The 25,477-nt window shown below is 45.9% G+C and overlaps 3 protein-coding genes across 3 annotated transcripts; all 3 read left to right on the forward strand.

Annotated features, from left to right (window-relative positions):
* The first annotated feature begins 485 nt into the window (after positions 1-485).
* On the forward strand, positions 486-2,534 carry IPT9 (isopentenyltransferase 9). The gene is made up of 2 exons (XM_048683639.2): positions 486-771; positions 961-2,534. The coding sequence occupies exon 2, from the start codon at positions 975-977 to the stop codon at positions 2,334-2,336; it is 1,362 nt and encodes a 453-aa protein (XP_048539596.1). The 5' UTR covers positions 486-771; positions 961-974; the 3' UTR covers positions 2,337-2,534.
* Positions 2,535-7,532: 4,998 nt separating this feature from the next.
* LOC125518763 (uncharacterized) lies at positions 7,533-10,359 on the forward strand. The gene is made up of 3 exons (XM_048683640.1): positions 7,533-8,064; positions 8,878-9,014; positions 9,409-10,359. Exons 1-3 carry the CDS (start codon positions 7,858-7,860, stop codon positions 10,046-10,048), a joined length of 984 nt encoding a protein of 327 aa, XP_048539597.1. The 5' UTR covers positions 7,533-7,857; the 3' UTR covers positions 10,049-10,359.
* A 4,856-nt stretch (positions 10,360-15,215) lies between these two features.
* LOC147962665 (uncharacterized) lies at positions 15,216-16,240 on the forward strand. The gene is made up of 2 exons (XM_087532883.1): positions 15,216-16,038; positions 16,212-16,240. The coding sequence occupies exons 1-2, from the start codon at positions 15,216-15,218 to the stop codon at positions 16,238-16,240; spliced, it is 852 nt and encodes a 283-aa protein (XP_087389009.1).
* The last annotated feature ends 9,237 nt before the right edge of the window (positions 16,241-25,477 follow it).

Consider the following 25,477-nt stretch of genomic DNA (forward strand, 5'->3'; position numbering starts at 1 on the left):
GATACCAGATCGATAGAATGGGTTGGCCCATCTGAGCGTGCGAGCCACTGGTTTTGTGAACCTTCTGAAAGGTTCTTGACCGATTTTAGGAACCTAAGGTTCATAAACCATTTTTTTCTTTCTTCCTGTGTTTTTTTTTCGGTTTTGTGGAGGTGCCGGTGAACGGTCGAGGGAGGAAGGCCTAGATGAAGGAGGTTGGGCACGAGCGGAGATAGTAGAAGGAGCCACGCAGGTTTTTTTTTTTAAGACAAAGGAGCCACGCAAGTCGAGGCGCGATGGAGGGGATGAAGACGCCGGAGATCCGCGGCATCGCCGGCCCGCTGGCGGCGTATGAATTGACCATGACGATGATGAATGTCTCTATCTGGTCTGAGCCCATTCCCCACACTCAGCGAGCCCAACAACAAAACACCTGGTTGGCCCGTCAAAATTCCAAACCCCATCCTCCCACCGCGGCCCATCTATTTAGGCCCAGAAGAAACCCCACCGGCTGCCATATCCACTTCGGCCCCTCAATCTCTCTCTCGGAGCCGTCGTCTGCTGGCCATGGCCGTCGCCGTCGCCGTCGCCGTCATCGTCTTAACCGCCGTTGCAGGCCGGCGAGGCCGGTCCTCGCCCCTCGAGCTCCCCAGTCCAACGGCGTCCGCCCTCCCGTCGCCCTCTGCTCTTCACTGATCTCCCACCAAAGCTCGCGCATTGGTTCCCTCCGCGCAGGTCTGCTGCTGTTCTGCTGGCTCCAGTGCAGCGGATTCGTCGCCTCCTCTCTTCTCGGTAAGCAGCCCCTTCCTCCGTCTCGATTGAGATTACTGTTTTCTCGGTAGCAGTGAACAATTATGGTTGAATTGGATGTGGGCTGGTTTTCTTTTGCACGCGAGGTGCTCGTCATAATGCCGCGGAGAAGCTGAGAAAGGATACTCGTTTCCTCAGGCAGCTAATCTCAATCTGAATCTACTGGTGCAGGTGCTCGCTCTATCATGTGCTGTGAAATGAGGCCGGGGTTCGGGTTCGGGTCCGCGCGGCGCGGCATCTGGAGGAGCTGGCCCGCCCTGTGCTCACGGCAGCAGCAGCAGTGCTTCTCCCCGTCTCTTTGCTCTTCAAAGAAGCTGCACGTCACAGCCACCACTCTGCCACTGGCCGACGTGAGGAAGAAGAGCAAGGTCATTGTGATATCAGGCCCTACGGGCGCCGGGAAGAGCAGGCTCGCGCTGGAGGTGGCCAGGAGGCTCGGGGGAGAGATCATCAGCGCCGACTCGGTGCAGGTGTACCGCAGCCTTGACGTCGGCTCCGCCAAGCCGTCCGCCTCCGAGATGAGCATGGTGCCGCACCACCTCATCGACATCATGCATGCGTGTGACGATTACTCCGCTGGGATGTTCTTCCACGACGCGCGAACAGCGACGCAAGATGTTCTTGGCAGGGGCTCTGTGCCTGTCGTTGCAGGAGGGACCGGGCTGTACTTAAGGTGGTTTATCTACGGCAAGCCAAATGTCCCACAGTCATCCACAGACATCATATCAAGTGTGTGGTCTGAGCTCGCTGGCTTTCGTGAGAGCGGCCGGTGGGAAGAAGCGGTGGAGCTCCTGCTCAAGGCCGGGGACCCCGAAGCTCGGGACTTGGATACAAATAACTGGGCCAGGTTAAGCAGAAGGCTCGAGATCATCAGGTCATCTGGTTCCCCTGCATCTTCCTTCACCCTACCATACAGCTCGTTTCAGAAGCAGCAAGACACCAAGCTAACTGATTCCCCAAGCGATGATGCAACCTGCGAGGCGAAGGAACTGGAGTATGATTTCCTGTGTTTTTTCCTAGCATGCCCACGGGTTGAACTCTACAGATCAATTGATTTGAGGTGTGAGGAAATGCTGGCTGACACAGGAGGCCTTCTTTCAGAAGCCTCATGGCTTCTTGATGTTGGGTTGCAGCCAAATATGAACTCTGCAACCCGTGCCATTGGTTACAGGCAAACCATGGAGTACCTGGTGCATTGCAGACAGAATGGAGGCAGTAGCTCCCCAGAGGAGTTCTTAGAGTTCCTGACCAAGTTTCAGCAGACGTCTAGGAACTTCTCAAGGAGGCAAATGACCTGGTTCCGCAACGAGAAGATTTACCAGTGGGTTGACGCATCGCAGCCTTTTGAAGAGATTGTTCAGTTTATCTGTGACGCTTACAATGGCTCTGATGCAATGGTGCTGCCTGAATCACTTGAAATGAAAAGGGAAAGTTGCGTGCACACAAGCAAGGATCTCAAAACCTATCGTCCAGAGAACAGGGTGTTCCTTGGGCACGAAGAGTGTTGCCACATTTTGGATTGGATTAGGAGGACGCAGGGGAAGTGAGGTTTAGTTCTTGTCTCTTCTCATACTTTGTTTTGTTTCCACCAGAGAAATTATCCGGCTATAGGATTTTGTCTTTTGAGAGATTACCACAGGAGTCTTCAGTTCTTTTTTTTTTTCTGTTTTCATCATAGATTCATCATATAAAAAAAGATGTCTTCTTCAGAGTGTTTGGAATGGAGTGATTAAATTGATGATCCAGTGGTGCTTCTTTGGAGTCTTTCTATTTGTTGTTTAGATAAAACTTGGAAATCGTTCTCATCAGCAGACTGCATAATGCGAAATCAGAACCCTGAATCCCAAATAATATAAGGCAGAAAAACAAGTCAAAGGCACATAAGGTTTAAGGATGACATGTTCTCTCCCTCTTTGATTAGATCCTTTCATAGTCAGAAACTATATACATTACCGGCTCTTGCTGAGCGATGAATAGTCGAAGAATGCAACGATGCAGTGGTGTGGTAGATCAGTTAGTTCAGCATAAGTTTGACATAGTGTATCTGTGACTTCATTTGCACCTAACTGGACAAAAACTGTACAGCATAAGTTTGACATTGGGAAGTGAGGTGTAGTTGTACTCTCTTCTCATACTTTGTTTTGTTCCCACCAGCTATTTGTCCGACCATAGGATTTTGATTTTCTGAGAGATACCACAGGAATTCCAGTTTATTTTATTTTTCATCATAGATTCATAAAAAAGAGGGTTTTTTTGGAGTGTTTGGAATGAAGTGATAAATTGATAATCCAGTCATGGTTCCTTGGGAACTTGGAAGTCTTCTCTGTGGACCTGCATGATGTCTAGGGTCAGAACTCTGAATTCTTAATAATATATGACAGAAAAACAAGTCAAAGAGACATAAGGTTTAATGATGGCGCATGCTCTTGATCTCTTTGATTGGCCCGATCTTTGTTTGGAATGGAATGATAAATTGATAATCCAGGGGTGCTTCTTTAGAGTCTTTCTGTTTGTCGTCTAGATGCAACTTGGAAGCCGTTCTCTGTGGCAGACTGCATGATGTCAAGTCAGAACTCTGAATCCCGAAAAATATAAGTCAGCAAAACAAGTCAAAGAAACACATCGTTTAAGGATGGCATGTGCTCTCCGTCTTTTAGTTATGTGCAGAAGTAAAGATAAAAGTGGTTGGGCACTAAAGTTAAAGTGTAAACCAACACAAATCATGTTGAATGTGGGTGTCTATTTTGGGCTAAAACTGCATGGTGACTTATCTGAATTCCCCTGAAATTGTGTTCAGGTTCCCCCAAATGAGAACATAAGCATCATTGAAAAATGTAATGTAAGCATGCATACTTTGTTTCTGTGATGTAAGCCAGAAAGGAAGGAGAATAATGGAAAGATGCCTCTAATCTTAACTTAAGCAACCCAAAAGCAGTGTGCTGGTCTGTGGTGTGCCCACCTTGATGGAAAGCACTAACCTCTGCCTTTGAAAATGATGCAGATTCTTTGGAAAACAGCAAGCGAGGTCTAGCTCTACTCTCTTCTCATACTTTGTTTTGTTTCCACCAGCAAAACTGTCTGTCCATAGGAGATAATTATTACCACAGGAGTTTTCAGTTTTCTTTCTCTGTTTTCATCATAGATTCATAACAATGAAGTTTTTTTTAAGTTTCTGGAATTGAGGGATAGATTTATAATCAGTGGTGCTTCTGTGTGGCAGACTGCATGATGCCAAGTCAGAACTCTGAATTCAAAAGTATATAACTCACAAAAAAAAGTCAAGTAGTGATGAGGTTTAATGATGGCGCATGCTCTCGACCTCGTTGATTGGATCTTTTCATAGTCGCAAACTATATATATATAACTAGCTGACTGGGCAAGAATCTAATGGAGCAGTGGTTTGGTAGATCTGTTAGTACAGCATAAGTTTGGCAATGGTGTATCTCTGACTGCATAATCTGCATTGACACCTAACTGAGAGAAACCCACATCACTGTCAGTTCTGCACATAAGTAAATATAGAAGTGGACGTGTACCAAACTGTAAACCATCACTAATCATCTTAACTAGAGATATTTGGGGGCCAGAACTGCATGGTGATTTATCTGAACTCCCCTGAAACTGCTTAGGCTCCCCGAAGTGAGAACATAAGTAGAATCAAAATGTAAATGAATAATAATTTGTTTGCCATGAAGTAGCCAGAAAGGAAGGGGAATAATGGGATCATGCTGCTAATCTTAACCTAAGCACCTCAAAGCATTGTGCTATTCTGTGTTGAGCCCACCTTTGATGGAAAGCACCAGCTTCTCTGCCTCTGAAAACGATGCAAATTATTGGGGAAACAGCGAGCGAAGTACTGCTGTTTCGCATACTTTTTTCTTGACATAAATGTTTTACTTACTTTTGTAAGGAAAAAAAGAGGTGCATTTTAAGAAGAATCAGACTGTCTGTGTACCTAAGTTGTACAGCAGCACTGCATGCCTAATAGAGCTGCACGATAATTAAACATTAACAACAGGTTGATTTTCTTCCTTCTGTCCAACAAACATGATGGTGCCAGGTAAAGGTAGCTTTTCTGTTAAGTCACGAAGATTTGATGAATCCTCTCATATATGCTTCTATATGATTTTTTTTATTTTTTTTTTGCTTTTCTCTCCTGCTGTTCTGTTAATAACCAGATCTGATACCAGTGAGTTAGATGCCCATGCATGCATGAACTGGCGGACCGACAAGTAAGCCAGGTTTGACTGGCCAGTCCAGGAAAAGCATCTCTATCTCTGTGGTCAATGCAACTAATTCATCTATATAGAAGTAGCAGCGCAATTTGCAGCGTAAGATGCACTGTGTCAAAGATGCGATCGATACCTTTGTCTTTGTAGTTGGGCACAATCTGGCGCAAACCATCTAACCAAAACAAAAGGTGGGCAGATGTCTTCAGATGGTGTATTCTAATTTTGATTATTCAGAAATTGAAAGAAATATGCATGGGGCATATGGTATATGCTTTTTTATTTTTGTTTTGAAGAAATTACATGTTTTTTTTTAATAATTTCCGGTATTTCAGGATCTAAACAGCTTTGGCTTTGGCTACAGTTTGCACTAACTTAAAATAGTGACAAATTGTTTTGGTTTTTATTTTACCCAACTGATTACTGCCTGTACACAACTCTTTATGCTTAATGTTTGAAAAGTATTGGAGTCGTAGAGTAGATTCTTGCTGGTTTGACATCTTCACCTTAAGCATCTTATTCTAAAGCACTGCATTTTTTTCCAGTTCTCTTTTTCTATTTTGAATATAGAGTATAGATTCATAAGAAAATTGTAGATGTTCTTTCAGAGTGTTTGGAATTGAGGGATAAATTAATAATCCAGTGGTGCTTTTCTGTGTGGCAGACTGCATGATGCCAAGTCAGAACTCTGAATTCAAACATAAATAACTGACAAAAAAAGTCAAAAGAGTCATGAGGTTTAATGATGGCGCATGCTGTTGACCTCTTTGATTGGATCTTTTTCATAGTCCAAACTATATATACGTAAGCAGTTAACTGGGCAAGAATCTAGTACAGATGGGTGGATCTGTTACTATAGTGTAAGTTTGACAATGGTGTATCTCTAACTGCACTCGCACTTAACTGAGAAAAAAGCACATCACTGTCAGTTCTGCACATGAGCAATCATAAAGTTGAGTGGTACCCAAGCGTAAAATAACACAAATCTTGTGAACTGGAGGTAGGTATTTTGGGTTAAAACTGCATGGTGACTTTATCTGAATTCCCCTGAACTGTTTAGGTTATCCCAAGTGAGATCATAAGTAAACATTTGAATGTTGTGTAAGCACCATAATTTGTTTGCTATGAAGTAAGCCAGAAAGGAAGGAGAATAGTGCAAACATGCAAGATAATCTTAACTTAAGCACCACCACGCATTCTATGGTGAGCCCACCTTGATGGAAAGCACCAACCTCTGCCATTGAAAGCGAGATGCAGATTCTTGGGCGAACAGCGAGCGAAGTACGTACTACTGTTTTTCACCACTTTTTTCCTTGATAATGAAAATGTTTCACTTGCCTTTGTAAGGAAGAAAAAAACAGGGGCATTTGATGAAGAATCATATTGTCTGTGTACCTAAGATAGTACAGCAGCACTGCACGACTAACAGGGCTGCACGATGATAATTAAAATTAAGGACTGTCAAGTTGGTTTCCATCTTTCTGTCCAACAAACATGATGTTGTCTGCCAGGTAAGGTAGGGTAGCTTTTGCATGAAGGCATCAAGATTCCAAGGAAGGAGCTTCTCATATGCACTAGTACTAGCACTATATGTTTGTTTCTTTTTGGTGTTGTCTCCTGCTGTTGTTGTGTTAACTACTTAGGTGAGATGGATGCCCATGTGTGCAACAACTGGCTGGCTGGTAAGCCAGGTTTGACCAGGGAAGGCAAGCACTCATGAAATAAGTCTACTTGGTCTACTTGGTCAGATATGTGTTGCCTTTGTCTTTGCGGTTGGGCACAGTTTGGCATAATCTGGTCCCAGACCAGCTGGACAAAACAAAAGGTGCATTCTGAATTTCTATTTCTCTTTTCATCATAAATAGAAAGAAACATGCATGAGGCTTACTGTGCATGCTCTTTTTTTTATTTTTATTTTGAATAAATTATATGCCCCTTTAATTATTTCCTGTATTTGGGTATCTAAACACCTTTGGCTTTGGCCAGAGTCTACACCAAGTCATCAAATAGTCAACAAATGGTTTGATTTTCATTTCACCAAACTGAATGCTGGCTATACATAACTCTGCAAGCTGGCAGTTTGCTTCATGATTAAAAAGCGTTGGGATTCGTAGAGTGAGATTCCTGCTGGTTTGACATCTGCAGCTTAAGCATCTTCTTCTTCTTCTTCTTCTTCTTCTTAAGCAGTGCCAGAAACCACGTACACTAAATTAATTAACTGTGCAATAGTTTAAGCAGCCGCCAGTCGGTGCTCCCCCTCGTTGACCCACCCATTCTTTTTCTCTCTTCTTCTTCTATTTATTTCTCAACCCAAAAACAAAATGATTTTTCCTTCTTTCTTGGCATGACATATAAAAAATTATTTATTTATTTATTTATGCCGGAGCGTGTGAAGAGGAAGCGGCAGTCGGCGAGGGGAGAAGTGGACCGTGGAACACGCCGGCCACGTGCACCCCCAGCTCCCTCCGCGAACCGCGTAACGGAGAGGTTAGTAGAATAAAAATCAAATCTTTGCACGGAGAAAGAAAGCGGCCGTCGGTTGATTAAGGGGCAGGGGAGAGCGGAGCAGAGGAGGCTTTGCTTTTGCTTGGCTCCTCTTCCTCCTCCTCCTCCCCCGTCGACAAGCAAAGGCCACCCACCCTCCAACCCCAGCTACCCACCCGACGCCGCCCGCGCAACCTCCTCCTCCCCCTCCTCCGCATTCCCCTCCCAAGGCCCGAGCACCTCCCGGCCGCCGGGACGGGAGGGATCTGTCTCCCCTGCGCGATTTGATTTGGGGCCGCCGGCGAGGAGGGGGTTTCTTTTCCTGGCTGGTTGGTTGGGCGGGCGGCCGGTTGGCATGGGGATCTCGCACCCGCTGTCCGACGAGTTCTACGGAGGGCCCCGCGGAGGAGGTCTGGGCAGCGCGCTGCTGCTGTCGCCGGAGCGGACGCCGCCGCCCGCCTCCTGCTGCTCGCCCGTGGACGACGGTCAGGAGGACTTCCTCCAGCACCAGGTGTCCCGGATGGACACGCTCGCCGGCATCGCCATCAAGTACGGCGTCGAGGTAATCTCACACTCTCTGTCTCCCATCCCTGATAGTTTGATTCGGTGTGGCTGCTGATTGGTGCGGAGCTGCACCTAGAAAGCGGTGGTGATCTATGTGTGCCATATTCTTGCTGAATGGAAGGAACAACACTATTATCAAGGAATTTTGGTAGAAAATATGCCATGGAGTTTGTGTCTTGTGGCAAGTTTGCTGCACTTCAAAGACAGGAGAGGACTTGTCTCTGACAAAGATCCAAACATTTACATATGTTTTCCATAGTTTGCGGCTGCCTAGTGCTGGTATGTCCTTCGTCTTGCTCCACTTGAAGACACCATGTGAGCCACGTCGTTCATGGCTACGGGTGATGAAATCCTGCAATGTCATGCAAAACTCTGATGAGTTTAGGGCGTCGGGCCGAAACATTTCTGTATTTGCATTGCGTTGATCTGTGACAATATCCAAATCTTACCCATGTTTTCTCTGGTATGTGGCTGTCATAGTGCGCTGGTGCTTGTGCGGCCTTTAATCTTTCACCGCTTCAAAAATACTCCCGTGGGCTATGCACTTTGTAGTCACTGGCGTTGTAATCATGTTATGAGCATGATGCAAGCAAAACAGTGAGTTTCGACATCACACGCGCCGTGTTTTCGCGGGGAGTTCATGGGAGGAGTGACACAATGAAAGGCTGTTATGCATTTGCATTGCAGATCGATTTGGACCTCCTATTGGTCCCAGTAGTTTATTTGGTTGGAGTTGTAATTAAGGCTATCTCCCAAAGTACAAATGTACCGAGTTTGGTTACCATGTTAAGATTACTTCTTTTGCGTGCAGATCTCGGACATTAAGAGGGCAAATAGTCTTGTGACTGACAGCCAGATGTATGCACACAAGGCATTGCTCATACCTCTGCCAGGAAGGCCCATGCCATCCTCTGTGAAGCTGAACGGCTCCAGCCTACGATCGAAGAGGTAAACATCTCCTCATGTTAATTTTTTCCATGTGTTTTTGGTTATTTTTCTTCCATGCTGTAGCACACAGTCCATAAGTTTTATTCCTATTGGTTTTTGGTCAGTTACATATAGTACACTGCAACCTGTTTTCTTATCGACGCTGATTTTCTAAGATCAAACTACTGGCAGATAAAGAGAACTCATTTTAGCAGTTCATAATATTGGCGCTGTCTGTCGTCTAGTGTTTCTTACTTGCTGTTGCATCATGACATTTCACCCATGTTTTGACTATTTAACTTGGTGTACATGGTTTGTAAATACAATAGTCTTTGTTCTTTCATACAGGACATTTTTAATACTGCATTGAACTTAAGAACACTCTCTAAGCTATTCTCTGCTCTCTTTTTTTCAGAGCGTGGGCTCCGAACAATCAGCAAAACGGGGACATTGTGAATTCACTAGATTCTGATAAGTCTAGGCAACAGCAGTCGTCACTTGCAATGAGCAGCTTGCAGAGCTACTATGGCCTGAGTTCTCAAGGAGGAGATGACATGGATTTGAGTACAGAAATGTCCTTGTACAGCAAGGGAAGCTCCCATGGTATTGGAAGTGAAATACTCCCAATTTCTTCTTCTCCGCCTGACAGTACACAAAGCACTGGCAGAGGCAACGGGGCTACCAAAGAGAAGCAAGATGGTTCCATACGCCGGCGGCAGAAAGTGGAGGCGGATACCCAGGACGACCTTCTGTCGGACTCGATCAAGATGATCAAGAGCTTCCTGCCGAGGCCGGTCTCCAGCATGCGTCTGAATACGGACGCGGGCAGCCCGGATCCCGCCGCGAGGAGCAATGGCGGCTCATTCCTCGACGGGTTCAAGTCCGTGGTGCGGAGGTCGCCGAGCGCCCCGAGCTTTGCGGACTCGGAGAACAATGGGGTCTCCATGTGGTCGAGCTCCAAGTGGACATTCAACCACGAGTCCTTCACCCGGCCGTTGCTCGACGGCCTGCCGAAACCCGCGACGGTTCGCAGGATGAAAGCTGCCCTAGACTGAGTTTGAGTCTCCATGCCGGCGCAATAGTGTAGTTCTACTGCTGCAAACTCCATTTGTGATCAGTCATGTCATCCATGCATGTGATCTGAGTTGAGAGGGAAATGGAAGAGGTGACTTGGTTTGCCATGATCTTCTGCCACCTCAATCCTTGTTCCTCATGCTGATGACGATCACATTCACGGGATTACGGAGTTGCAGCTCCACACTCCGCCTTTTCTCATGTGGCTTCTGCTGCTAATCAATTCATCATTCGTCCTGTATAATTGTATATCACATTATATACGGAGTAAAATGCATGTTTAACTTTGTTACCACGCTTGTCTGCTTTGTTTATTTGGTTTGGTCGTTGTATTCATTCAGGGAAGTGCAAAAATACAGGCACTGGTTTATTTTCCTGTGAATATGGTGCCTGTACTGGGTCAACATGGCTGCAGGGCCCCACCTGTCAGCGAGCCATTGAAACCATCGTCCTTCTTCATCGTGCCCGTTGTTCGTTTGCTCTTTCCGAGACTTGTCCATTGCCTCTACTATGCCTGATGCTCAAGAAGAAAGCTTTGAAGAATCATCATGGTTGCAACTGTCCATGGAAACATGGCAGAAGGGCTTTTGCTAGACAGCAGAAACAGAACGTCTTGTGTGTTGTAGGTTGAAAACTCTGCTCTGCAGACGCACAGACCATTTGTTGAACTGATCTTATTATGTCTGAAATATTCAGTACCGAGGCAGCATGAGATCTCTTGATTGTTTTTCTTGTTCATCCTGCAACAGGGGAGAGTCCATGAAGTTCTAATTTCGCTACAGTTTTGTGATGGCAGCATCGAAAACCTGCTGGCATATTTATATTTTCTTCGTACAATAGCGGCTCTGCAATGGCTTCAGTTCAGTTCAGTTCAGTTCAGAGTGACAGCAATCTGTATGCAAGGTTACAGAGGATCTGCACCGCAGCAGTTACTAAGATCGACCATGGTTCACAAACACTATGGAGCTTTCTTGCCTGTTGTACTCTGAAACAACGGACTCCGACTCCACGCGCTGTTATGTCGACAACCCTTACACCTCCCCTGCCAATTTGATCGGCTGCTTCCATACACGGGCGGTTCCTGACCATTGCTAACAAGTGGTTAGTAAGCAGTATGTATGCCACTGGCAGATCTCAGGAGCCATGAACAACAAAACTCGCAAGTCGGAGCTGGCGAAGGCCTCCACCTCCACGTGCTCTGCCCTGCCATCTATATAAAACTAACGAAACAAAAAAAGTGAACAAAACATACATGCTCACAATTTGGTATGGTTGTGTATAATTTTTTAGTGAATTCTGTTTTCTTTCTCTAATTTGTCACATGATAAGTTCAACTTTTCCCCCCAACAAGTTTCTAACAACTTGTCATGATTTTTCCTTACTGTATAGAACATTTTCCATCAAATTTTAGTTGTGCATGTTTACTCATACAATATCATGGACATTTATCATCCATATGTTTGTGTCTGTATTGTTACATGGCAAATTTATTTTATATAGCATGGAAAATTTATTGAGCATACCATGGAAAAATGTTTTAATGCAGTATGGAAATTTTACATTTACCTATAGGTGGATTAATTTTCATCATGTCACGGAAATTTATCTCAGTTTTTATACTTATCCATTTATACGAAATCTTGAACACGGTCAATTTTTCTGTTATATATAGGTAGATTTTAATCATGATCATGGCAACCTTACTTTTCTGTCATTTTTATCCCAATATCGATGTTTATGTATTTCCCCCCTTTTCACGATTGTTTTTGAGATGGAAATTTTATGGGTATGGAAACATTTATGTTTCTCTCTCCTGTTAAATTTATGGTTTTTCTGTCTTTTCTGCACAAAATATTTGATTTTTGCTGACGCTTTGTTTTTCAAAAAAGCAACTGATTGGGCATAGCCCTTTTTCTGGGCTAGCTTGCATTGCTCTAGAATCCGCGCGTAGCGAACGTCAGAGGGAAATTAATTTATTCGCTCGGTTGACCCTTCTCGAGGAACGGTTCGTTCACGCAAGTGACCTGTCTGAACACCTGAAAACTTGTGATATCAATTTCGATGTCCAACAAAAACCCGCCTTCAGTATCCTCAAAACTTCTTGCTTCTTCATTTTAATTGCACCTAAGAATGTTTTTCACGCATAAGCGTGGGACGAACCATGTTTGCTATTACTTTAGAACACAAATCATTTGGATTGGGGTGGGGGCCAGCCCCCCCAAGCCCTTCATGGTCTTTCTCTTTACTTGAGAGAGGGCATTGACATATAGAATGTGCTAGATTGAACAACCATCAAAATTATTGTAGTTCCTTGATATTTACTCTACTATATTTACTCGTGCCGTTCCTCCCGGCACCGAGGACAAACACAAGAAGAACAAGCATTGTGTGGTAAATCTTCACAAGTTCAGTGATTGGAGAAAATTGCAGAGAACTCTGACAAGTTCGGCGGCGAGGCGGTTGACTAGGAGGGCGTGCGCGTGGACCTCTCTGCTTCGACCTCGGGCTTGCAACTAATCTTGCTAATTTAAATCTAGAACCAGCACATTAATTAGTACATGTTCCAATCAAACAGAGTTACAGATCAACCAAAACAGAGGCACAACTTGTTGTTTCTTGTACTATGCAATTAATCTGCATCTAATTTCCTGCTGCATCCACTGCATGCTCAACTTGAAGCTAGGTAGGAAACTCATGCTCAAGTTGAACATGTATTGATACTCATGTGAAGATCAACGAGGGGGTGGTCTGGCGTGCCTCCTTTGTTTATGGGGAGCCCAGGAGAGAAGATAGACCTCAGTTTTGGGAGCTTCTCAGACGTCTTCAACCAATGTGGGATGGACCGTGGCTATGTTGTGGGGACTTCAATGAGGTCTTGGCTTAGGATGAACATTGTGGTCCTCAAGACCGGTCAGAGGCTCAGATAACTGCTTTTAGGGATTGCCTGATGGACTGTAGCTTGACTGATGTGGGCTACTCCGGTCCGAAGTTTACGTGGTGCAACAAACAAGACCCGGATTGTCATGTTAAATGTCGCTTGGATAGGGCTGCGGCCAATGGAGCTTTTACTGGTATGTTCGATGGGTGCGGGGTGGAGAATCTCATTGCCACTTCTTTGGATCACTACCCCATGCTGGTTCTGTTGGGAGGCAGGACCCAACAGGCACGACGATCTCCGGTCCAGCAAGGGTTCCGTTATGAGGAGATGTGGCTACTGGCTGATGATTACAGAGAAACTCTTGAGCGGGTGTGGGTTGAGGACTTGAGGGGAGGGATGGCTGTCCTTCACTTCAGTCAACATGGTCTAACCTGAAGCATGTTGATGGCTCTTTGCGATCCTGGAGCAAGGAGGCCTTCGGCTGTATTCGGAAGCAGATTGGGCGCTTGGAGCGCTGTATTGCTACCATCAGGGCTTCGCCTCCCTCTCCATCCTTGATGGCGGAGGAACGCTCAATTGAGGGTCCGCTGATAACATCCCCGGGAACCTCTACTCCGTAAAGTAAGCACTTGGCTCAACTGAATTCTGCAGTTTTAGTCTATTTATCGTCTGTCTGAAACTATGCCAGCCAAATAACACAATGGATGTTGAAGGTTCATTGGCGACAACCAAGGGTTCGTGCTCGGGAACGACGGCGTCTTGCTCTGATACGTAGGCTGACGCGGCGGGAGTCGCCGCGGCAATCTAAACCCTTTTTGTACGTAATGATCCATATATACACGATATGTGTGAAAGGCGGCTGAGTATACATCTTCTGCAAAAGAGTGTACATCTTCTCTGTCGGTGGCTTGACTGATGATTGTTTCCAACATTCAAAGACACTAGTACATGAGCACGTACATTTATGTATGTATCTGATGCTGATATGCCATGAATTTTGTAAAGTGCAAACGACGTGTAGACATTGTGAATTCATTAGATTCTGACAAGTCTAGACAGCAGCAGTCGTCGCTCGCAATGAGCAGCTTGCAGAGCTACTACGGCCTGAGTTCTCAAAGAGGAGACGACATGGATTGCAGTACTGAGATGTCCTTGTACAGCAAGGGAAGCTCCCAAGGTATTGGCAGCGAAATGCTCCCAGTTTCTTCTTCTCCCAAAGTTTTTTGCCGAGGCCTATTTCCAGTATGCGTTTGAATATGGACACGAGCAGCCTGGATACCAGCGCGAAGAACACTGGCTCGTTTCTGAACGGGTTGAAATCCGTAGTGCCGAAATCGCCAAGGCCGCCGAGCTTTGCCGATGCAGAGAATGGCGGGGTCTCCATGTGGTCGAGCTCCAAATGGACCTTCATCCACGAGTCCTTCACCCGTCCATTGCTCGCAGGATGAAAGCTGCTCTCGATTGAGCCTATGTACCGGCCAATAGGACCGCTCTGCTGCTGCAAACTCCATCTGTCATGCCATTCATGTGAGCTGAGTTGAGGGAAATGAGAGAGGAGGCTTGGTTGGACATGATCTTCTGCCACCTCAATCCTTGTTCCTCATAGTGACGGTCACATGACGGGATCACGGAGTCGTCAGACGACATTGCAGTTGCACCCCCCCCTCTTCTCTGTTTTTTCTGATGTGGCATCTGCTGCTAATTCACCATTCATCATGTATAATTGTATATCACAATATATGCGTGTTAGAATATACAATATATGCGTGTTAGAATATACGTGTTGTAATCTCAACCTCCTTCCTTCTCTTGTATTCTACTCAAACTCCTCTTGTATAACCTTGTACGCCAAGCCAAGGGCTGCGGCCACATATCAATATAAACACCACGCGGCTCCCTCAATGGAGTAGGAACGCTTGATATCTTTCATGGTAATCAGAGCCACCTCTTTTTATACATCTAGCCACAAACCAAAACCCTAGAAACCACATATCATCGTCTCCATGGCTTCCTCCGCCAGCGTCTCCCTCAACCTCGGATCGCCGCTGTCTGAGAAGCTCGCAAGAGGTAATTTTATCCTCTGGAAGACGCAGGTCCTCCCAGCCCTGCGAGGCGCGCAGGTGACGGGGCTCCTGGACAACACCGACGCCGCTCCGCCCAGGATGGTGGAGATCACGAAGGCAGACAAGACCACGGCCCTAGAGCCGAACCACCTATACGGACCCTGGATCGCCAAAGACCAGCAGGTTCTATCATACCTTCTCAATTCCATGTCTCCAGAAATTCTTGCACAAGTCGTTGGGAAAGATTCCACCTTTGAGCTCTGGACGACGGTGAAAAATCTCTTCGCCTCACAATCTCAGTCTCGGATTACTAATCTAAGAACTGCCATCACCAATACCAAGAAGGGCACCATGTCAAGCTCGGCGTATATGGCGAAGATGAAAAGTCTTGGGGGTGAACTACCTGCTGTCGGTTGTCCCGTATCTGATCCGGAGATGGTGGACTATATCTTGGCCGGACTGGACCGTGACTACGACTCCGTGGTGGCGGCGATCGGCGCTGTGAAAAACACCATCACAGCCGACGATCTATTTGCTCAGATCTCTGCCCTTGATCAAAGGATGGAGATGCTAGGCGACTCATCTTCAGGCGGGTTCCACTCATCCGCCAATGCGGTCTACAGAGGCCGTGGCCAGTCCCGCGGCAGATCTCGCGGGCGCGGAGGAAGGGCGTGTGGCCGTGGTGATAGTGGTGACCGCGGTGATCGTCAGTCCTCTTGCTCCAATGGAGGCGGCGGATTCAGAGGCCGCCCTCGACAGCAACAGCAACAGCAGGTTCATGAGCAACAACATGACTATCCAGAGTGTCAGATATGCTACAGACACCATCCAGGAGGTGCACGAGTTTGCTGGTGGCGTTATGAAGAAAACGAACAAGAAGAAAAGGAGGCGCATGCAGTCTCCTATGGCGTGGACACCAACTGGTATGCCGATAGTGCAACAACAAACCACATCACAGGTGAACTTGACAAGTTGACGATGCGGGAGAAGTACAATGGAGGCGACCAAATTCGCACTGCAAGCGGTTCTGGTATGGATATCACACACATTGGCAGTTCATTTGTTGAAAACCCTGTGAAAAATTTACACTTGACCAATGTCTTGCATGTCCCTCAAACATCTAAAAATCTTGTTTCCGTTCATCGATTCACTCTTGATAACAATGTTCTTATTGAATTTTCTCCTTATTTTTTCTTGGTTAAGGACTTGAGAACAAGGAGAGTCATTCTTAGAGGACGGTGCGCGGGAGGCCTCTACCCACTCATATCATCATCATCATCTTCATGGTCCAATAAACAAGCAAATATTGTCACCAAGATATCTACATCAAGATGGCATAGTCGTTTGGGTCATCCATCTTCAGTCATAGTTAGATATGTTCTTAGCAAAAATAAACTCTCTTATGAGCCTAGTGTTGAGTCAGTTTGTGATCCGTGTCAACAAGCAAAAAGTCATCAGTTACCTTACCTAATTTATACTAGTGTGTCTACTGCCCCTTTACAACTTATCATTTTAGATGTATGGGGGCCAGCTCCTACTTCAGTTGGTAGATTTTCCTATTATGTAAGTTTTATTGATGGCTATAGTAAATTTACTTGGACTTACCTATTGAAAAAACGATCTGATGTATTCCAAGTTTTTCTCAATTTCCAAAATCTTGTTGAACGCAAACTGAACTCTAAAATCATTGCTATGCAAAGTGACTGGGGTGGTGAGTATGAAAAATTAAATTCTTTCTTTCAAAAGCTTGGCATATCACACCATGTCTCTTGTCCTCATGCTCACCAACAAAACGGATCTGCTGAAAGAAAGCACCGTCAAAGAATTACGGTGAAGCCTGTATTTACAAGAAAGTGAGTGGGAGCACTACAACATTTCTGATAAGTATGTGTGAATGACATATTGTTGATCGGAAATAATGTAGAATTATTCCGCAAAGCATAAAGGAGTATTTGAAAGGAGTTTTTCAAAGAAAGACCTCGGTGAAGCTGCTTACATATTGAACATCAAGATCTATAGAGATAGATCAAGACGCTTGATAAGTTTTTTCAATGAGTACAAACCTTGACAAGATTTTGAAGTAGTTCAAAATGGAACAGTCAAAGAAAGAGTTCTTGCCTGTGTAACAAGGTGTGAAATTGAGTAAGACTCAAAGCCCGACGATGGCAGAAGATAGAAAAAGAGTGAAAGTCATTCCCTATGCCTCAGCCATAGGTTCTATAAAGTATGTCATGCTGTGTACCAGATCTATTGCATACCCTACACTGATTTTGGCAAGGGAGTACAATAGTGATCTAGGAGTAGATCACTAGACAGCGGTCAAAATTATCCTTAGTGGAATAAGGATATGTTTCTCGATTATGGAGGTGTCAAAAGGTTCGTCGTAAAGAGTTACGTCGATGCAAGCTTTGACACCGATCTGGATGACTCTAAGTCTCGATCTAGATACATATTGAAAGTGGGAGCAATTAGCTAGAGTAGCTCCGTGCAGAGCATTGTAGACATAGAAAATTGCAAAATACATAACGGATCTGAATGTGAAAGACCCGTTGACTAAGATTCTCTCACAAGCAAAACATGATCACACCTTAGTACTCTTTGGGTGTTAATCACATAGCGATGTGAACTAGATTACTGAATCTAGTAAACCCTTTGGGTGTTGGTCACATGGCGATGTGAACTATGGGCGTTAATCACATGATGATGTGAACTATCAATGTTAACCACATGATGATGTGATCTAGATTATTGACTCTAGTGCAACTGGGAGATTGAAAGAAATATGCCCTAGAGGCAATAATAAAGTTATTATTTTTTTCCTTCTTTCATGATAAATGTTTATTATTCATGCTAGAATTGTATTAACCGGAAACATAATACATGTGTGAATACATAGACAAACAGAGTGTCACTAGTATGTCTCTATTTGACTAGCTCGTTAATCAAAGATGGTTATGTTTCCTAACCATGGACAAATAGTTGTTATTTGATTAACGGGATCACATCACTAGGAGAATGATGTGATTGACATGACCCATTCCGTTAGCTTAGCACACGATCGTTTAGTATGTTGCTATTGCTTTCTTCATGACTTATACATGTTCCTATGACTATGAGATTATGCAACTCCCGTTTACCGGAGGAACACTTTGTGTGCTACCAAACGTCACAACGTAACTGAGTGATTATAAAGGTGCTCTACAGGTGTCTCCGAAGGTACTTGTTGGGTTGGCGTATTTCGAGATTAAGATTTGTCACTCCGATTGTCGGAGAGGTATCTCTGGGCCCTCTCGGTAATGCACATCACTTAAGCCTTGCAAGCATTGCAACTAATGAGTTATTTGCGGGATGATGTATTACGGAACGAGTAAAGAGACTTGCCGGTAACGAGATTGAACTAGGTATTGAGATACCGACGATCGAATCTCGGGCAAGTAACATACCGATGACAAAGGGAACAACATATGTTCTTATGCGGTCTGACCGATAAAGATCTTCGTAGAGTATGTGGGAGCCAATATGAGCATTCAGGTTCCGCTATTGGTTATTTACAGGAGATGTGTCTCGGTCATGTCTACATAGTTCTCGAACCCGTAGGGTCTGCACGCTTAACGTTTCGATGACAGTTATATTATGAGTTTATATGTTTTGATATACCGAAGGAGTTCGGAATCCCGGATGAGATCGGAGACATGACGAGGAGTCTCGAAATGGTCGAGACGTAAAGATCGATATATTGGACGACTATATTCGGACATCGGAAAGGTTCCGAGTGATTCGGGTATTTATCGGAGTACCGAAGAGTTATGGGAATTCGCCGGAGAGTATATGGGCCTTATTGGGCTATACGGGAATAGAGGAGAGAGGCCAAAAGGAAGAGGCGCGCGCCCCCCTCTAGTCCGAATTGGACAAGGGGTGCAGCCCCCTTTTCCTTCTTCCTCTCCCCCTCTTTCCTTCTCTCTTACTCCAACAAGGAAAGCCCCCTTTTCCTTCTTCCTCTCCCCCTCTTTCCTTCTCTCCTACTCCAACAAGGAAAGGAGGAGTCCTACTCCCGGTGGGAGTAGGACTCCCCCCTTGGTGCGCCCTCCTCCTAGGCCGGCCGCCACCCCCCTTGCTCCTTTATATACGGGGGCAGGGGGCACCCCATAGACACAACAATTGATAAAGTTGATCTTTTAGCCGTGTGCGGTGCCCCCCTCCACCATAGTCCACCTCGATAATACTGTAGCGGTGCTTAGGCGAAGCCCTGCATCGGTAGAACATCAACATCGTCACCACACCGTCGTGCTGACGAAACTCTCCCTCAACACTCGGCTGGATCGGAGTTCGAGGGACGTCATCGGGCTGAACATGTGCTGAACTCGGAGGTGCCGTGTGTTCGGTACTTGATCGGTCGGATCGTGAAGACGTACGACTACATCAACCGCGCGCGTTGTGCTAACAGTTCTGCTTTCGGTCTACGAGGGTACGTGGACAACACTCTCCCCTCTCGTTGCTATGCATCACCATGATCTTGCGTGTGCGTAGGATTTTTTTTGAAATTACTATGTTCCCCAACTGTGAGGGCGTTGACATATACAATGAACTAGATTGAACTACCATACAAATTACCACGGCACCTCAATATTTAGTCTACTATATTCATCGATGCATATACCTATATTTAATTATGTAGGTTCTAGAGCTTCGTCCACATATCGGTGAGGGGGACCTATTTGACGTGGCCGGTGCCCATGGCAAGTCATGCTGCAACATGACGCCATGCATCAGCCATCCAGACAACATCCAACACACAACCGTGACCTCAAAGCAAAGAGAGATCCACACTTGACGAATTAGGGATCCAACATAAAACAACACATCCAACGCACAATTATTATGGACAAATTTGGTGATTATTTGTAATTGGAGGGGGGGGGGGGGCATGGTGTTGGCATATAGAATATTAAGATACTAAGGTTGTGGAGTCACTAGGGCCACCTGTAAGGATGTGTGTCGTTGGTTGACATTTATCTTTCTTTTTATTAATTTTTGTTACAATTTTCCTCTATTTTCTATTTTAACATTTTTACCTTAATTAAAGAATATTTATTAAAATTTGTGATGATTGAAAAATACTAATGTTTTTTAAATTCATGAAAAAATTTAAAAATCATGAATATTTTAAAGTTTAATTTCTATTGAATTTGCAAATATTTCTAAATCCATGATTATTTTTAAAATTCCCAAACATTTTAAAAATTCATGCTTTCTAATTAGCAACATTTATAAAAATTGAAGATTCTTATAAATCCATGAACATCTTTTGATATAACAAACTTTTTTGAAAGGAACTAGCTGGCTTTTTATAAGATCAGAGTCGAGCGAGTGGAAATTGTTAAGCGAGCGAGTGTAGAAGGGAGCTGACTGAGGTGAGTGGGAGCTTCGTGGGCAGGCCCATGTGAACGTTATGGTTGAAATTCCATGACTTCAGCTTGGAATAGGATCTCCCAAGGCGTTCACACAACGACCCCCAGCTGACACCAAGGCTGAAATTTGTAAGGACACCACACCACGTACCAAACAACTCCACTCTGCTCTCAGAACAAATACCTTCTCTAGCAGTACCCCATATAAACCCCCCCAAAAAAACCAAAACATAATTGAAACCCCAGCCAATACAGATAAAACGAAAACAAAACAACTGACTGCAGTAATCTGCTAAAGGAAAAAAGATCCCACAAATGAAGAACGGCGTGGCAAAGCGGGCGTTAGCTCCTAGTAGAGAATGAACTAGATTGAACAACTATCAAAATTATTGTTGTTCCTTTATATTTGCTCTCCTATATTTGACTTGAATATACAGGCTTAGGCTCACCGTGACTGCCGTTAACCATCCCTCTATTGTTCCGGTGGTACACACAGTAGACAGCAATCACATTTAGGCTTACGTATATGCAAGTTGAGCCCCTAGTATACAAGCTGCTGTGTGTACTGCTTCCGAAATGGCCGAACGTGACTTGAATATACAGGCTTAGGCCTGGCCCAGCGGGAAAGCAAGGAAAAGTAGCACCTGAAACTCAGTGATGGTGCCTAGGGTTCTCTACTATATATATTAATTATGGTTGGATGATGTGACTCTCATAAATTTGTCATATCTATTGTAAAATAAAGTGTTCTAAAATTAAAGGTTAGGTAGGAGATTGACAGATAAAATCAAATAAGTAGGATAAGCGGGACCCCTATTCTGAAGTGAAACAGTTGCTGGTCCATCGATGGGCAGCAGTGCAGCGCACTACAAGATCGCAGCCTTACGTGGCCTTAATCAACCTGCTGATTGTCAGTTAGTTTCCCCTCGCGCAAGGCTAGGGTTTCTCTCCTCTCGGGCGACGCCGCCGCCCCTGAGTACCTTACCCCGATCGATCTCCCTCCCTGTGAGCGGTTCTCTCGATCGGCCAAACCTCGCTCCTCCCTGCCCCTCGGTAGCGATGGAGCCTCCCGCAGACGCCCTGTCAGGCACCAGCGCTGGCGGCGGCGGCTCTCACGGAACGCCGGACCTTGGAGATTTCATGGAACAACTCAACCTGGAAGATGAAGACTTCGATGATCTGGTGATAGATGAGGCTGATCCGGAGATCAATGAGAGCGTGAGATGGCTCGCGCTGGCTAGGGTTCATACAGAGAAAACCTTCAGCCAAGCGGCCTTCTACAAGGATATGCGGGCGGCTTGGAACCCCGCGCAGCCGGTAAGGTTTCGCCCGGTTGGGCCGAAACTCTTCGTTGTACAAGCATCTTGCTTGGGAGACTGGGAACGTATGCTGGATCAAGGGCCCTGGCTATTCAGGAATCTACTCGTGTTGATGGTTCCATATGATGGTTTCACAAAGGCAGAGGAGGTTCCCATGATGTTTATGCCAATCTGGCTAAAATTCACAAGATCCTGGAGGGTTTCTGCAGGAAGAACATTGTGGAAAATTTGCTGAAAAACTCTGGCGAGATCCTGGAGATGAGACTGAACGGGAGCACCCGTGGTGACTACATTAGGGTTAGGGTTCGACATGATGTTCGCCGGCCTCTCACCAAGTTTGTCAGTATTGTCAGGGGGAAAGAACGCCAAGTCTACTTGGTGCGTTACGAGAAACTGGCACGCTTCTGCAGTGTATGTGGGCTCATCGGTCATGATTGCAAAGAGTGCGGATCAGGGGTGCATGAGGAGAAGGACAAGAAGTATGGGTCTTGGCTCTATGCTGATGGACTAAATAAACAGCCGTCCAATGATGGTTATGGCCGGGGAAGGAGTCAGAAGCAACAGCCGTCTCAATCTCATCAGCAGAAGTCGCCGGGAAAGACAGTGGTCGACCCGGACATGCTAGATACGGCTACAAGCCCTGCCAAGGATGGACGCATATCCAAGCAAGGAGATCCAGCAGCTCGCAAAAGGCTCTCCATGGAGGATGTTGGACCGGATGCCAATGCGTTGGTAGGGCCGAGAGGTGTGCTAGCACTTACCCAGGGGAATGGTGAGGATGGTGCACAGGCCTCGCCTACCAGTAGTGCTAGCAGTAAGAGGGCTCGTATGGAGTCAAGAGGTATGTCAGGTGATAGATCGGCGGCCTCCTTCGAGGAGGACCGCCAGATGCAATGAATATCCTAGCTTGGAACTGCCGGGGGGGGGGGGCACCGCCGGACAGTTCGTGAGGTGTTGGCCCTCTCTAAAGCCAATTCCCCGGGGCTTGTGTTTCTGTCGGAGACAAGACAGGCCTCTTCAAAGATGGAGAAAATGAGGTGGAGATTGCAGATGAAGGGTTTTGTTGGTGTGTCGAGTGACGGCCTTAGTGGAGGCCTGGCACTCTTTTGGGATGAGAAGTTGCAGGTTACGGTGCTGGATTCTTGTGCACGGTACATTGACGTGCGGATTGTAGATGTGGCAAATGATAAAAGTTGGAGAACGACGTTTGTCTATGGTGAACCCCGAGTTGAAAACCGTCATCTCATGTGGAGTTCTCTATCCCAGCTTCGTGCGGTTTCGTCGGAGCCGTGGTTAGTATGTGGAGACTTTAATGAGGCAATGTGGCAGCATGAGCATATGTCTAGAGCCCAGCGCTCTGAAAATCAAATGGGGTTATTCCGGGACTGTTTGTTGGCATGCGAATTATGGGACCTCGGTTTTTCGGGGTATCCATTTACATATGATAATGGGCAGTTTGGAGAGAGGAACGTGCGATTTCGCCTGGATCGTGCCTGTGCGGATGAGGGGTGGAGGGAGCTCTTCCCGGCCGCGCAAGTTGTTCACCTTGCTTCGTCATGTTCTGACCACTGTCCGATCTTGGTTCGACTGGTTCTTGAGGATTCGAGGAGGACTTCTGCTTCCCCTCGATATGAGATTATGTGGGAACGCCACCCAGCGCTGGCAGAGGTGGTGGCGAATGGATGGAGGAAAAGCAAACCGACCGGCAATCTGGCGGCGGTGCGGGACGCCCTACATGAAATGATGAATGACCTTAGGGCGTGGAGTAAGAAGAATTTTGGCCACGTTGTCACAGAATTGGAGAAGTTGAGATCCGAGCTGGCTGATCTAGAGCTAAGAGATGCGGATCGCTCGTTGATTCGCTAGAAGATGGCCCAACTCGATGAGCTATTATATAGGGAAGAGATGATGTGGTTACAGAGATCGCGCATTACGTGGCTGAAGGAGGGAGAACGAAACATGGCATATTTGCATAGGCGAGCTGTATGGCGGGCGCGGAGGAACTACATACAGAGACTTCGGCGGTCTGATGGCTCATGGTGCTCCTCTCCATCGGACATGGAACGCATGGCTACTTCCTACTTCAAGGAAGTGTACACCAAGGACCCGACTCTCAACCCCGATGTCGTTCTCTAGGCTATTGTCCCTAAGGTAACTGACCAGATGAACGCCATGTTATGTGCATCATTTACCGAGGAGGAAGTGTCGAATGCACTGTTTCAAATTGGCCCGCTTAAAGCTCCGGGCACGAATGGCTTCCCGACAAGGTTTTATCAACGGAATTGGGCAACTCTAAAATCTGAAATCACTGCTGCCGTGTTGGAGTTCTTTGTCTCTGGCTCCATGCCAGAGGGGGTTAATGATACGGCGATCGTCCTCATCCCGAAAGTTCCTCATCCCAAGGAGCTTAAGGATTTCAGGCCGATCAGCCTCTGCAATGTTATTTACAAGTTGGTGTATAAATGTTTGGTTAACCGTCTCCGGCCTTGTCTGTCGGAGTTGATCTCTGAAAATCAAAGTGATTTTATTCCGGGCCGGCTCATCTCGGATAATTCTATTATTGCCTTTGAGTGCATCCACCACATACAATCATTGAAAAATACCAGTCGGGCGGCCTGTGCATACAAGCTCGATCTCTCAAAGGCGTACGATCGGGTCGACTGGGATTTTCTGGAGAAGGCGCTGAGTAGATGGGGCTTCTCGGAACAGTGGATAGCTTGGATAATGTCTTGTGTTAAATCTGTCCGTTACTCGGTTAAACTGAATGGGAAACTTCTGGAGGTTTTTTCACCATCACGAGGCCTTTGTCAAGGTGACCCATTGTCTCCGTTTTTGTTTCGCTTTGTCGCTGACGCGTTATCTTCTCTCCTATCTAAATCAGTGAATGAAGGCAGTTTGAACGGGGTGAGCATTTGTCGGGGTGCACCAGAGATCTCTCATCTCCTCTTTGCGGATGATACCTTGCTATTTTTTGAAGCTTCAGGCCAGCAGGCGGATGTTGTTAAAGGTTTGTTGAACACTTATTCCTCGGCGACGGGTCAACTTATAAATCCCGAGAAGTGTTCCATCCTGTTTTCTGACAACTGCGGTGGGTCAGTCGTGGATGAGATCAAGAGTACATTGGAGGTAACGCAGCAGGTGTTTGAACCAAAATACCTTGGACTCCCGGTCCCTGAAGGAAGAGTTCACAAGGGGCAATTTGAGACACTGCAAGATAGATTGAGGAAAATTCTTGTTGATTGGAGTGAACAATATGTTTCAGTTGGAAATAAAGAGATTCTTATCAAGGCTGTGGCTCAGGCGATTCCTACCTATGTAATGAGTGTGTTCAAACTGCCGGCTTCAGTGTGTGATGATCTAACCAAGATGATGCGGCAATATTGGTGGGGGTGGAAAATGGCAAAAGGAAGATGGCCTGGTTAAGTTGGGAGAGAATGATGTTACCCAAAGCAATGGGGGGCATGGGATTCCGAGACATGAGGGCGTTTAATCAAGCTCTGCTTGCCAAGCAGGCTTGGCGCCTCTTAGATAGCCCAGATAGCCTTTGTGCGAGATTATTGAAGGCCAAATACTACCCTAGGGGAAACCTGCTTGACATTGTTTTCTCGTCTAACAGTTCGGCGGTCTGGAAGGGTATTGTTCATGGTCTTGATTTGGTGAAAAAGGGCATTATATGGCGCGTGTGCAACGGCGAAATGATAAAAACCTGGAGAGATGCTTGGATCCCTCGTGGTCACAATTT

This window comes from Triticum urartu, chromosome 7A, assembly GCF_056163025.1.
Source record: "Triticum urartu cultivar PI428250 chromosome 7A, HENAU_Tu73, whole genome shotgun sequence".
Lineage (NCBI taxonomy): Eukaryota > Viridiplantae > Streptophyta > Magnoliopsida > Poales > Poaceae > Triticum > Triticum urartu.